Consider the following 15,727-nt stretch of genomic DNA (forward strand, 5'->3'; position numbering starts at 1 on the left):
TGCCCATAGGCTATAATGGGGAATGCTGTGTATAATGTTTACCTGCACATCTTCTCATAGGAGCAAGATAGAAAACTGAAGTCTGGTATCCCTGAACTCAGAATTTAATAACACATCTTTTAGGAAGGATGTTTTTTAAATCCTGTGTTTGAAAGTGGCACTTTTAGAAAGTGGCTGCTTTCTTGTCTGACCTTTCTGTGTGCCTTTGCCTGTTTGTGAATTGACTGTCTGGTTTGTGAGTGACAGGGGCTGGGATGGCTCCAAGAGGCTGCATGAATCAGAACAGGGCTGAATAGCTCCCTCTGCATCTTAAGTGGTGGGAGGTGATAGCACTTGGGCATGAATAGGGCTGTGCCTGCCTTCCACAATGCTGGCTCCACCTCCTTCTGGGCGACTGACGACCCTGCCCCTCTCTCTCAAACGAAAGAAGAAGACAAGTAAACGGAGTGCTCCAGGACTGACCAGAACTGGTTTGGACTAGGCAAAGGCCTCTCTGCCTTGGTATAACAAGGGATACCCAGACCCCAGAACTTTAGATCATCCTGAAATCAAGAAGGAACCTCTGCCAAGGAGAAAGCTGAAAGACTGAAGAAGAAGGACTGACCTGAAGTTGTTTTGCTACGAAGGAGAGGGGAAGGAGTTTGCTGTTGCTGTGTCCCCTTGCTTGAAGAGATCTCCAAGGGCCTGAGGAGAGCTGACCTCCTGTTAAGAAGTCCCTGGAACAAAAGGACTTCACCTCCAGCTCCCCCCGTGAACTCTGAAGTGTGAGTTATGACCTGTCTAGAGTGCTTGATCCATTGGTGGGGCCTATGTAGGTTGTTGCCTGCTGTGTGGGGAGCTGGAAAAGAAGAAGAAAAGAAGATCTACAATTTTGCACGCACCGCTTGCTTGTGGAGCACATCGTCCACAGTGCAAGAAAATTCCCGTTGCCGCGAAGATCGTCGCAGCACCTGTTGCCGCTGCAAGAACCAACGCATCATTCGCTTGCGGAGCGCATCGCCCTGGTGGGGGAAGATTCCTGTTTCTGCGAATATCGCCGCAGAGCCTGTCGTCACTGTGAGAACCATCACACCACTTGCTTGCGGACCACATCCCGTCGCTGCAAACATCGCCACAGAGTCCAACGCCTTCGCATCGAGGAGCCGCAACAGAAGAGGATCAACGCTGCGCATCGCCGCTGCACCGAAGATCGTCGCCGTCCCGAAGATCTTCGCATCATGCCTTTGCAAGATGCTTCCGAATCGTGAACCTGCATCGCATCGCTCCCCGTACAGACCGGATTCGTCGCAACGTGCCCATTGCATACAGCGGGGTTGTGGCATCAGACTTTTGTCGCATCTAAAGGTAGTTTGGGCTAAAACTGACGCAACTGGGGATTATTTTGACACAAACCCTAGAACTCTATTAAAATAATATTCTTGAACTGTGTATGTTGGATTTTTGTCATTTTTGGTCTTGTTGGATAAAGATACGTTCTTTTTCTAAGCTGGTGTGGAGTCCATTTGTGGTGTTTTCACTGTGTTACTGTGCGTGTTGGTACAAATACTTTACACATTGCTTTTGATAAGCCTGTCTGCTCATGCCAAGCTACCAAGGGGGTGAGCAGGGGTTATCTAAAGAGTGTATCCCCCTTGCCCTGACTAGAAGCAAGGGTCCCTATTTGGACATTGGTACCTACCTCTGCCAACTCGAGACCCCCAGATCTAACAAGCATCGATTAAAGAAATCGGCCTGCAGCATGTAGGGTCATTTCTATTTCCCTTTTTAAAAATCAGCGCCACCACTGGTCTTTTCCATGACAATGAAATACGGCCCACAATTGCTGCTTTAAAAACCTTAAGTAACAGTGGGGCCCATATTTGTGGGTTACTTTTAAATAAATCCAGGGGCACACCGTCTGGCCCTCTAGCTTTCAGGGGAATACCCTTTCTAAGGGCCTCCTCCACTTCGTTTAAAGCAAGTGATGCACTAAACGTTTGTGCAGTGTGTATGTTAATACTTATTTCTTTCTTGCACTCCCATGGTTAAGCGCTCTTTGGGTTAAATATATTGGAGAAGTGGATCTCCCAAGCCACCCCCGTAATATTAGTATCTATGCTCCTGTTTTCATTAGAAAAAAGGGGGAGATTTAGCAGATCCCAAAAGCTCCTAGAATCCTTTAGGGCACTTGCTCTTTCTAGATAATCCTAGGCCTCCCTTCTCAATTCATCCTTTCTCGGCTTAATTATCTTTTTGTAGGGCTGCCTGGCTACTTTTATCATAGCCCTATCTCGGGGGACACTATGTAATGCCTTTAACTATTATTTTGCGCAGCAGAACTCTCAGCATTGAACCATCTTTTTTCGGGTAGACTGCCTTTTCTCACCAGTCTAAGCAAATTCTTAGCCACATCATCACAAATAATTTCAAAACTTTGTATTATTACATCTGGCTGTGAAGTATCGGATAAGCAGGTCATTACTTGAGTTAGATTTGTTTTAATAATAGTCTCCTCAAAATCCTTATAATTTATCGCATTCCATTTTAGCCTTATCCCTTGGTTGCGATTATATTTTATTAGGCAATCAGAGGCCTTGCCCTTTTATGCCTCAATATGTGGGGAAACAGTAAGGGGGCTATCATCACTGGCAGGGTTGGGTTTGACCGCAGAGTTATCAACAAGGTGTGAGTACCTATTAGAAATCAGCATAAAATCAATAATGCTTACACGAACCCCCCCCCCCCCCCCCCCCCCCACTCCCCCCGGAAATGTTGGATATTGCACCACTGGATTGCTAACCAAAGTGTCAATCATACATAGGTAATTCACAACATTAATGGAGTTTAAGGCGTTACCCTGTATGGTATGTTTAAAGTGGGTCATAGGTTGATCATCAGTATCTACTAACCCACAAGCCTTGCTCCCGCTTTGCTGACATAAGGTGCAGTTAAAATCTCCTACCCAAATAATACACAAAGGGGAAACCTTCACTGCTACCTTAACACTGTTATACTGGAACAGAATCTGGAAAACTGAGGAATTGGACACGTATATAATGGCCTTGAAGAGGTTATTTCGCTTGACTACTCCAGCATAATACAATGGTTTAAATTTGTTAGATCATGCATGTATACAAGTATACATCGGTTTAGAAAAGCGATGGTAAAATCCTTATGATATTAGTCAGTTTCCAAAAGAACATCTAAAAGAAAAACATTGGTATTATGTTGTTTAATTTACTTACTAGCTTCATATTGGGAAGCCTAACTGATGCTTTTCTTGATCTTAAGTCTTTTTACTAGCTCTGAGCCATTTCTAGATTGTCACTTCTTTACTTTCAAAACAGCTGTAACCTATGTTTAGATATGGAACACTCATTAAATCGGTTTCCCAGCAAAAGATCACAAGCTGATCCAAACAGGATTAAATGCCTGATCTGTAGGAATCACAATTAATCTGTGGCAAATCGATTGCTTTTTGCTCTGCATATACTGTTTTACCTAAGAAAAGGCTTGTCTGATCTATCCTTTGATTGGGGAGCCCCATTTTAAAACTGTCTTAAAAACGTTGGGATCAGATACCAACGGAGGTATCATTGTTTACAGTGTATCATGATTTCTTACATCCATGTGGTTACTTAGGAGGGAGTTGCGTAACAGCAATAGCACTTAACTTTTTATGTGTACCTATGTTCTTATTGATTATGGATTTTAAATGTTTTATTTTATTAGATATTAGAACATTGGAATGTGGAGCACTCCATTGAAGACAATGGAGTGCTCTGTGCCTCTACGGGCCGGTAAAGGTGCGCAGAGCAACATTCCATTGTTGCTTTTGTTCACAGCTATTGCTGTAACAAAGGCCTCTCTGAGCCCGAGAGGATTTAAATCCTGTGAGGCCTTTGTTTTATTTATTGGAACATTCTGCCCTCTAGTGGCAGAATGTTCTAATAGCCTTATAGCCTTTTGTAGCTGGGCTATACGACTAATAAAGTCCTGCTCCCTTATTAAAGGCCCTCACCTTCGGCTCTGGCCTTTAACACTGGTGTGGGCCTTTAATAGCCGGTATAACCCGCTACAAAGGGCTATAAGGCCATATTATGTGCTATATTTAATCATAATGAATTGAATTGTGTTATGTTTTCTCTAATGGGATTAATCCCTGAATACACTTTCAACTGTTTTCCTATGCTTTGCAATTTTCAGAAGAAGACCCATGGAGCATCTATCTATCTATCTATCTATCTATCTATCTATCTATCTATCTATCTATCTATCTATCTATCTATCTATCTATCTATCTATCTATCTATCTATCTATCTATCTATCTATCTATCTATCTATCTATCTTACCTACTGGCAGTCGGGACCTACTTACCATAGGAAAAGCGGGTATTGTTTTGCTAATAATTTTGGCGACATTTGATGAATCTTCATGACATTTTCTAAGGTAGTTTGTCACTCAGCTTAGCTACAGTTTCATAAGTTTCAGGGTGATTCATCAAGCGAGGGCCGAGAAAAAGGGGGGAGTTCCAAAACGCATTTTCCTTGTGCAATTTCCAATAGGGATTTTGAACACAACTACAGCCTGAACCACTGAACAGAATTATACCAGATTTGGCAGGCAGCTAGCTCTTGGTCCAGAATGAACCTTTTTGTATTTTGAAGTGAATCCATTGAGTAGCTTTTGAGTTATTAAAATAAATTATTTACACATATCTAGGGACACCTATCTTCTGCGGAAGTATTGGCAGCCATATTGGGACTCGGGACTGAGCCCGTGTCCCCCAAAAATGCACTAAACAACAAAAGGGGCAGGGTAGGAATACCCAGACCCCCTAGGCCTGGTGCTGGGGACATTTAAAAAAATTGCATTGAAATCACAGCGGATCTGCAAATCCATGGGAAACTTTAAAAAAACTAACAATCACTGTCTCCCACTCTTGTTTTTGTAAAGCCCTGTGGGTGTGCCAGGTCCTGGGGTAATATATAATAAGTAATAAAGGGGAGGGGGGTGCAGGAGACCCCCCTCCCAGGGTAATTATGGTGTTGTAGGGATTCTGCACATACACAGAAATATGTACAGGGAAACAGGACCTCAGTGTAGTACCCGAAATCCCACAACCAACTAGCAATAGTGTCTCATTTGTTCTCCTCAACATATCACAAAGTTACAAATGATTAGACAACCCAGAACACAACACTCCTGACTCTCTCAGGAATCACTGGAGCAAGACATACTCTTTCGCCCACTCACTCGTACTTATCCACAATAATAATTGGCAGAATCACTGAAACAGTTCAAATTGTTTATTTTAACTATCGTGCTCTACAATACAGTATACGAGCCACTACCAGCAACAAAATGCATAAACGCAACACAGTTCTCATTGTTACAATTCCATAGAGTACAAAGGGTGATGTCATTATATAAAGAGAGTGTAAAAAGGACAATAAGTCCTACCCACCCTCCCCTTGGCTGGAAGAATTTTATTTATATAAAAGAAGATCTCTGGGCTTTGACAGCAGACCCCATACCTTAAAGCCTGAATGAAAGGTTTACATCATAGGAACAGCGGAACTGTTCTCCATGGAAAGGCTTTCTCCAAGTGTGTTAAAACAACATGCAACCCCGTAATATCAAAACACGAGTCTCCAGCTTTGCAGCTGTGTTTAGAATGTTATGTCTAGGTACTAGGGACTGACCAGAACAGAATAACAAGGGACATTGTTTATCGACCTTGCACTTCCTGTTCAGATTAAACTCCAGGAAAAGCAGAGAATGCGAAAAGCAGACCGTTCTCATGTGAAAGGCACAAAGAATCTTGCAAAAACAAAGGCATGTAGTAACTTGCCCAAAAGCAGCATCATGACGGCAAAGCTCATGCTAACTTACCAATGTCGACAATGTCCCTAAGGGCCATATAACAATGGCCCAGGGAACCACCCCCACCAGGGCCTGGCTGATAGTAAAATCTGGGACAAGGCCAGGGAGGCCCCTCCCAGGCTGATTTAAACCCCAGGACCCGTATCTGAGAATAGGGAGGGGCCACGCGTCCCTCAGCCTGGGATGTGTCTGGCCCCAGGGACCCCAATCCCCAAGGGCCTGGCCAAAATACAATACGAGGAGAGGACCCACCCGCACTGATTTTGGACCTGGGATTCCCATCCCCTGGCTAATATGCACAATGGGGAGGAAGGCCATGTTCTGCCCATGGAACCCCATTCCACGGGCCAAGACATGCAATGTGAAGGGAGGGGAGCTGTGAGGCCCCCTCCTGGACCCAATAATGGCCCTGAGGAGGACCCCCAGGGCTGGGGTCCTGCTATGTTCCTTGGTGCTCACACCGGGACATAGCGGTTTTCTTGCCCACACTGGTATGGGCAGGAAAACCTCTGCTTGCTTGTGCTTGGTGGGAGCAATTTGAATCTCCTGCCAAGCTAGAATCGGGCAGTTTGCAACCAGAAAAATGCCTTTTCAAATGTACAAAATGTGATGCGGTAACTTGTCACTGAATAGCAATTTGCATTTGCAATTTGGTATTTGGAAGGGACGTGTTTTGGGAGCCTATTCCAAATACCGAATCGGTTTGGTGTGCATGCTTTTTTTGCAGCAGAATTCCGGTTGTAACACACTAATACATTACCACCATTTTAAAAGTGGTGGTAAGCCCCTAGCAAATGGAGAATGTTGAATTTTTTTAAAGAGCAGGCAGTGGTACCTCGGACCACTGCCTACTGTTAAAAAATGAAACTTCAAAGTTAAATGTTTTCCTTTTTAAACATATCCCATTTTTCTTTAAGGAAAACGGGCTACAGTAAAAAAAAAAAGATATCTCTATTTTGAAAGAAATCTCAGTCATGGTGGTCTGCTCACCTAGCAGGCCACCATCCCTGTGATAGTTGTGATTCCTAATGGGTCACAAATTGCGACATATCTCATTAATATGCATGAGGTAGGTCTATTTGCTACCTACTAGGACTCTCTAACAAAACTCAAAAGAGTTTCATACATTATAGATAGTGATCTCCTAATTGCAATTTGCAGGAATTTGCAATTAGGAAATCGCTATTCCTATTTTTGAACATCTGGCCCATAACTCCATATGTTGAAAAAAATGTCGAAAATTACAGTCTTCCACTCCAATACAAAAAACCTGTAATAAATCACAATGTGTCCTTGGCTTATGTCAGACCTAAATGTCCGATCTGAGAAGTCCTATATTTAGTCATGGCTTAGTTTTCAGGTTTTTGGCTTGCATTTGAACTCACTGCCTCTACAGGTCTTCTGTGTTTTGGACTTTTTTGTATACTTGAGGGAAAGAGTTTGTGGTCTAGGTCCAGAGCCAGACAGAACTGTAGCAGGGAAACCCAGCCAGGAGGTAGCGGCCTGCAGGTGTGGTCAGTACAGGTAAGAGCGGGGGGCCACACGGGGCGCAGAGAGTCGAAAGATGACGGAATAGGGAAAATAAAAAATAAAAAAATAATAAAACCACTTACTTTGCTCTCAGCGATGCGGTGTGGGCAATATAAGAGCTTTTATTTATTTTTTTATTTTATTTTCCCTATTCCGTCGTCTGTTGACTCCCCCCGCCCGCCTCACCGCTCTTACCTGTACCGGCCGCGCCTGGTGGCCTGATTGCTTACCAGTGAACTTCACTTCTCTGGGGCTTTGACTTACTCATCACAGCACTTTATGAAAAATAAAGAGGCCACCCCTCTCCATGTCTTCATGCCCGAGTATTATCAGTCCTGGGATTTCATGTGACATAAATATGCATTCTGCACGATATAGTCGTGCTTTGCTTCAATTGAACTAATTGGACTATCGCACTTGCTGCTCATATATAAGCAGCTGGCGTTCCCACACTTGGATTTTCTGGCTGCAGGAGTACTGGAACTAATGTTCCAGACAGAAAATTTGACATGTGAAATAACCTTGGGAATGGGCTGCTCTGCAGCATGACACTAGTCCGCAGGCCCTGCCAAACCCTCTTCTAAGAGGCAAGGTAATAATGGAAAAGTATCCTCTGCCAGGGGATATTCTCCCTTTCCCTCCTTCATCCTAGCCCACCTGCCCGCACTACCCCAACAATTATTTACTATAGCCTTATTGCCCGCTTACTGGCTACTAAATGCCCGAGCTGAAGGCGAGGGACTTTAACAAGGGAGGGAACTTTAATAGCCGGTAAAGCCCTGCTACGAAGGGCTATAAGGCTATTAGAACACTTTGCCACTAGAGGGCAGAATGTTCTAACAAATAGAACAAAGGCTTCTCGAAGCTTGAGGGGATTTAAATCCCGTCGAACTCTGAGAGGCCTTTGTAAGACATTGGAATGTTGCTTTGGGGGCCTTTACCGGCTTGTAGAAGCAGGGAGCACTCCATTGTCTTCAATTGAGCTCCCAACATTCCAATGGTCTAATACCTGCTCAGGCCAGGCGGAAAATGTCTGTGAAATCCCAGAAAATCAGAAATTCCAAGCTGCATTCTAATTACTATTCCAGGTTTGCCCAGTCATCCCCCATTCAATGAGATTTTACATATATTTGTGTGGCAATAGTGGCCAGAAATAGAAACTCCAGACACCTGGTCGCTCTGGAAATATATCACTTTGACTTGTAATCAGACCCTTAATAGCAATGATTTGTGGGTGAAAAGCCCAGGGAATGGTGTCTTATATGAAGTGGGTGGTAACCCAATTCAGACCCTGCCCCCAATCAAGTTGCCTCTATTGGCAGGGCACACTGGAATTATGCAGCAGTGGAGGGCCAAATTATGTGGCAGAGTTGATACAATTAAACAGCAGGAAAAGCAAATTTTGCAGCATTATATGGCACATGTTTTGTTAACATTGTTTGGGCATTATTTGCACTCTTTTAGGGCCAGTTTGACACCAAAATATAGCAATAAGCAACAGAAAGGGGATCAGTCCAATTTTGCAAAGGGCCTTCCACTGCTCAGCAACACCTGTTGCTGTGTTTTTAGTAACTTTTGACCCGTTTGATCTAGAAACTATTTTTTTTATAAAATCTGCAGATTATGCAGCAGTTGATGGATTATGTGTCAAATGTGGCAAATCTACAATTAAGTAAAAATTGCCACAGCTGCACAATCACATAATTCCAGTGGCCCTGCCCATTGGTAAATCTTGGTGACAAAGACAAACAGCTGAGGCTAGGATAAAAAAGGTAGAAAAGTGAGGAAAGATTTTTTTGTTTTATTACGAGAGATGCTTTAGACTTCCATCCTTAAAAAGACAATGAGTTGCCTGACTGAATCCTGAAACATGAAGGGCCTCATTTATGAAAAGTGACGCATCGCTGCGTGAAAACACTGATGCGTCACTTTTCATTGCACCCTCCTTGCGACACCAATGATGCATCATATTTACAGTATGACGCATCATTGCGCAAGGAGGTACAGATACGTCAGTATTTCTGACGTATCTGTATGGCGCTAAAGTGACGTATGCTGGAGTGTGTCACAAAAGTGAAGCAACTCCAGCAATGTGTCCTTTCACATGGGGCAAGCCCCAAGTGAAAGGGCCTGTGTCAATCATACGCCTGCTGTGAGGCAGGCATAAGAAATTGACGTATTTGCGCTCTAGAAGTGGCGCAGTGAAATCTTATAGATTTCACTGCGTCACTTTTATGACCCTTTCTTGCATCACAACGCCCCTCTGCATACATTATACCTGCCGCAGGTATAATGTAGCGCAGGGGTTTACAAAGTGATGCATCTACCTAGATGCGTCACTTTGTAAATATGGTGCAACAAGGCAAATTTTTTACGCTGCTGGTGCGTCACAAAAAGTGACGCACCAGCGGCGTAAAAGTGACGCACGGCCTCATAAATAAGGCCCGAACTGTTCAACTAAAACCATGAGAAGAAATACCAGGAGTTTAGTAAAGAATATTTATGGTAAGTTAACCAACTATTAACGTGATTTAGAGTTCGGCGGACGGGTTGCCACAAATGTCACAAATGTCCCCAGCATTGCAAGTGCCACAGAATATGATGCACCTGTAATAAGGCGGTTGGAATACCTGGCCCATTTGTGACAGAGTAACCTGTGTGCCAAATTCTAAATCTAGCTTTATATCTCTATATAGACACATTTCCATTCCCCGTTGTGTATGCATGTGTTATAAACTGCCCTATGACTCCATGCAATGGATTAAACGAGATCCCTTATGTAATATTTTTAAGAGTTCCTGCAAATGCATTGCCCACCATTACAACACAGCTAGCCCAATTTATTAACAAAGTCACTATTAGAATTCCTTTACCCCAGTACTTGAAATTATTTGGCGAAGAGAAAACCGATGTGCATCGATTAGATTGCATTTTATTTCCATAGAACCTGTGATGCTGTGGAGTTTTGACACTCATGGTGTGGGGTACAATCAATCTAGAGCAGGAAAACATGTTACCTTTCTTGTATTCTGAACTTCTGCATAAACTGTGTGCACCCTTTCCATTTCATATGGTTCCTCCGTACACTGGTAACGATTTTCCTCCCGGGTTGCATTCTGCAACACAAATATATCCTTGTCAAGTACATTTCACCGCTGTTAAGAAAGCAAGATATTCACAAGGCAGGTGCAAACAAAAGAGGCAAAATAGATCCGCAATAAAAGTGCAATTATACAGACTTCAGCACATCTTCTCCGAAATACTTGATTGACTCTAAGCATAGGATTCTGAATGACGATGTATTGCAGAGACATATTAAGGATTTTTAAGTCAAGTTATATTTTGGAGCATCTTTTTAGAACGTTGTTGTATTTTATTACCATTTGCTGTTAATTTAATCTTGCAAGATACAAAACAAGTTTGAATTATAAGTTCAATTATTATAAACAGGGTAACATAAATACAGCCAAAATATGTCTTGGATGCAGCTCTTAAATCCTTAAAATGACACAGGGTCGAAAGAGACAAGCTCTGGGGTAGCAATGGGCATGCGCAGGAAAGAGGATGAGATAGAGGGGATGTAGAGAGACAGACTACTTTACCAGGGGTCCCTGGAAGGTTGGGGCCCTTGTAGGTTTTTTCTCACTCATATTTCCTCTCTTTGGCACTGTTGCCAAACCGCTCTCTTCCTTTATTCCCCCCTTTTCTGCCTTTATATCTCTAGATCGAGATCTAAGTCTGATGATGAAAAGTAAGTCCATGTCCCCTGTAAAGAGTGTTTGCCATCTCTGACTCAGATTAAGCTTTACATTAACCCTTCGTTCTTATGAACCAATGAAGCTAGGCAGTGCTATCAGCTCTAAAAGCTAAGAAGAAGAAGAAGAGTGCAGTAAACCAGGGGCTCACTGAACAAAAAGCTAAGAAGAAGAAGAAGAAGAGTGCAGTAAACCAGGGGCTCACTGAAACAGAGGTGCCCTGCTGAGCCTCCCTTCACTAATGTTGTTGTTGCTTACAAAGGGAGCCCTTCTGCACGCCTGGAGCAGTGAAGGCTGATCATCTAGCAGGCAGAGTAAAAGATGGAGCCTCTGTCCAAAAGTCTCAGGTAAGACATTGCCACTTGCAAAGCTGGAAGGTGGTGTCACCTCTTCACTTGACAAAAGTCTGGTGTTGTGCACTCGAGGTGGTAGGTACTTCATTTTTTTATCGAATAACCATAATTTCCCCAAAAATTAAGCACAGGTACCTGGTATCAACTATGAAAGTCACACGAGAAACCGCCTGGAGACTGGTTTAGGCAGAAATAATCTACTGACCAAGGTGCGCAGTTTAAGCCAGACATTTTCTAATGGAACCAGACTCCAAACTCAGCAGTGAAATTGATTTTTTTCTATATTCATATGATGTGAAATAAGTGAATATCAAAACTTTCAGTCAAAGTAATGCAGTTTTCCCATGCCTGTCTTGAACCTCAGTGACTACTGCATTGCTTGTGGTCGTAGACACTATGGCCTATTCACAATGGTAAACTAAGACATAAACGTATGCTTATGACCGAATTTACCCTTGCTACACCTGACAGGGATGTACCATGTTACAACGCATACTATTACAACTACCTACCTTACAACGCGACCATTACAACGCATACCATTACAACGCATAGCGCTTTGAGGTGCTGGATAGTGGTAAGTATAATTTACTATTCTAACTCCAGTCCCCGTGGACCCTAGGGAAGGTGTTGGATAGTAAATTATACTTATTCCCTATCCTAGAGCGCCCCCCAGCGCAATGCGTTGTAATGGTATGCGTTGTAAAAGTCGCGTTGTAATGGTAGTGCGGAGTAAAAGATGCGTTGTAACGGGTGTATACCCCTGACAGGAATTCACAAAGAGACCCCTGGCATCTGTATGCCCATCATTAAGAATGTGATAAGGTCAGCGGTATACAACCTTTACAACGCAACTTTTACAACGACCTACCATTACAACGCAACTTTTACCACGCAAACTATTACAACGCATTGCTCTGGGGGGGCGCTCTAGGATAGGGAATAGGTTAATTTACTATCCAATAACCTTCCCTACTATCCACGGGGACTGGAGTTGGAATAGTAAATTAAACTATTCACTATCCAGCGCCTAAAAGCATTATGCGTTGTAATGGTATGCGTGGTAAAAACCGCGTTGTAAAGGTAGGCGTTGTAAAAGTATGCGTTGTAACGTCATACATCCAGGTCAGCTCACTCACTGTCAAGACAGTGCCCCTTGAGGTCGAGTCTGCCCTGGTAGTACATCTTACAGGGTGGGATGAGATGGCCTATGATGAAGTCACATTAGGTGAGTGAGCCGCCTCATCCAGTTTTTGGAAATCCCCAGATTTTGAGTAGGTAGATAGCATAGGTAGGCAAAAACGTCTCACAATAAGTACCAATACAACAGAGTTGCACCTAACTTTTTAGAGTACCGCGGCAATGTGTGATGCGCTGTATTCCCATCTCTGCCTCACACCCATGAATCCCACTTAAAGGGTTGGAAAGTGAGTGTTCCAAAGCATGATTAGCATTACGTGCTTGTGAATACCCCAAATCATGGCTGTCTGTTGCATTCATTAACCTCTCTTATCTCTTTCGACCCTGGAAATGGTGATTTTCCTCCAGCTAAGGGCTGGTGTAAATCACTTTCTGGGGTGAGAAGGGGAATGACAGACCCCCAGTTTTCTTTGGTGTGTAAGGGAAGGGCTTTCACCACAGGGATACGTTTCTCTGTGCAGAAACAAATGTGCATTTGCACAAGGGATCATAATCCCCCAGTGCAGTAATCTCTCCTGTAATGGAGTCCAGCACAGAGGGAATATAGTCATTTTAGGAATGTCCCATGAGTGTCCCAGAACTATCCTGTGAAAACGACACGATGTGCAGCTTTTCAGGCGTATTCCTGGGAATGTTCGTGAATTCTAAAACGTAAGAATAGTATGTTCAGGCAGAAGCAGAGATCTCTGTCATAGTTTACTACTTTAGTAAGTGTTTCTGGCCTTCTATCATTCCACTAGTGGGCTCTGGTATTTTATCTAAAATATTCTGGGTTCTGTAGCTGCACAGATGAAAATGATCTATGTGCATCCATAAAAGTAACCTCTTTTTACTCTTAGATTTCTACACATTTTCAGTGCTTATAAACTGGTGGTCACCTTAACAAATGATGCATTTTGACTACAGTACGAAATCTACTCCACAGTCATGTCGGGCTCAGGGGGCTATTTTGCTTCGATGACTCCAAAATTGTAATAAATTGAAATATAATTGGTGAGTGAGAACTTTCCTACAACTCCTCTGGAAACCAAAATAATTTTAAATGCAAGTTTGTAATCATTTCATTGCAAGATCACATGGCATTATTATTCCACAAACTATCCACTTAGTACTATCAGGAATCCCAAAATATTGTAATTCCACAGGCCCATGTCTGGTAACTCTTGAGAAAACCCATGGCATCATACCCCTGTGCACTATAACTATATAAAAAGTATTGATGTAGGATTTTACCCTGGCGTTATGTGAAGTTAGCATGAATTGCTTTTGCGTAGCTAAGTCAAAATTTGGAAACAATGATGCGTAATTACGTTAGCTGCAAATCTGTTATTTGGTGTTTGATTTCAGAGTAAAATATGTTCTTGCATCCATTTTTTATACCAGGGCACATTTTGCATTAAAACACTGTAAAAAAAAAAAGCAACTTGAACAACAGCTGCTCTGCGTTCTGTTGTTCTTTTGGATGTAAGGTGAAGTTTTACTGTGAATAACATGCTTGAGGTACATTTTTTGAGTACAGCAAGCAGCATATAATTATGTGACGTGGCACAAAGGCATGGTTTTAGGAATTTTGCATAACTGAAAATTTAGCCAAATCTTTCAAAAATGCTTTGTGCACTTTGCTAAGCTCTGGTTGAGCACCATGGATAGTCCTGCCAGATCCTAAGAGTGATAACACTATCCTATGGGGCTGAAAAAGATACCCCCCAGAGCAATCAATAGAGCATTGGTGGCTCTCCATGCCACTGGAGTCAAGTTAGCCTGACTGATGAGGGGTGAAACCCCGATACTGGTCCTAGGATCACCTTGAAACTTCTCACCCTCGCTCACAAAGCACTCCACAATGCCAGACCAGCGAACCTCAACAGACGACTCACCTTCTACACCCAGAACCGCTAGCTCCACTCGGCAGACCTCACCCTCGCCACCATCCCCCCGCATCTGAAGAGCAACCACCGTTGGCAGATCGTTCTCCCGCCTCGTTGCCAAGACATGGAACACCCTCCCCATCCACATGTGGCAGACCCAGGACCTGCTGACCTTCAGAAGACTCCTCAACAGCTGGCCGTTTGATCAGTAGCAGCACCGCTCACCCACCCCAACCCCAGTACCATGAGACCCTCACGGGTGAATAGTGCCCTTTACAAGTGTTGTTGATTGATTCAAAGTTTCCAGTCTAGGTACTACATTGTCTGGCAGTTTGGGCTGGACTGTTCCTGGAATGTTTGCTACGCACACCCACTTTCCCATATTTGGGCCTACAATTCTCAGATAATGGATCCTGGGCAGCCCACCTGGATCATAGTTGATTGTCTAAAATGCAACAAGGCTGGAGACATACCGTGGCTGGCGGAAGTAAGGGCAAGTTTTTCAAAACGCAGACCAATTAGAGGGTATCAACAAAAAGATTATTCGAGATGCCATATATAAATAATATGGGGATGTAAGACATGAATAAGAGCTCTCGCAATCATCCGTCGCTCGTTATATATCTATGATAGACGACGGAGGCCCCCCTCTTATCTCCGAGCCAGCTATATTTTATAAGCATTAACCGCTGGGATCGAAGCTTGCTCTTTCGCTTTAGAGCTGGCTCATTAAAATACTTGTTGTGCTTCCCCTTAGGTTTCCAAACCAACATGGAGCAACTGCCTTGTCCTTGTGGTAATCTAGGTAAGCAATCCATGTTACATTTTTTATTCTTTTGTAACTTTTATCAAAAGTATAGTAAACAATTCCTGATTCCCTTCTTTAGGGCTAGTGGAATAATGGATTTTATGGTTGCTTATGGCATTATTCTTCAGCTTAATGGGGAAAATGTAACCCTTTGTGTTTGTACCTTTTTGAAGATGGCTATCCATTTGCATGCCTCTATGAGTCCCTCATAAGTTGACCTGATTGTATCATATGTTCTTCTTGCTTTATGCTGATAAAGAATATGCATTTGTGTTTTTTTGGCTAATGTGTAAATTGTGTGGACTTTTATTTATGGATCTAATAGCCAATTTCCTCCTGCTGCTAT

At 43.1% G+C, this 15,727-nt stretch overlaps 1 protein-coding gene across 7 annotated transcripts in view; it reads right to left on the bottom strand.

Moving 5' to 3' along the window:
- Positions 1-15,727, bottom strand: part of LOC147677679 (SLAM family member 9-like) — a 752,048-nt gene that overhangs the window by 129,820 nt on the left and 606,501 nt on the right. For 5 of the 7 annotated variants that reach the window (XM_086945322.1, XM_086945326.1, XM_086945328.1 and 2 more), the window contains exon 6: positions 10,415-10,513. The exons of the other annotated variants lie outside the window; for them this stretch is intronic. In XM_086945322.1, the coding sequence (XP_086801448.1) occupies positions 10,415-10,513 (99 nt within the window). The remainder of the gene's footprint in view (positions 1-10,414; positions 10,514-15,727) is intronic. 7 annotated transcript variants of the gene reach the window in all.

Source organism: Lissotriton vulgaris, chromosome 12 (genome assembly GCF_964263255.1).
Source record: "Lissotriton vulgaris chromosome 12, aLisVul1.2, whole genome shotgun sequence".
Classification (NCBI taxonomy): Eukaryota; Metazoa; Chordata; class Amphibia; order Caudata; family Salamandridae; genus Lissotriton; species Lissotriton vulgaris.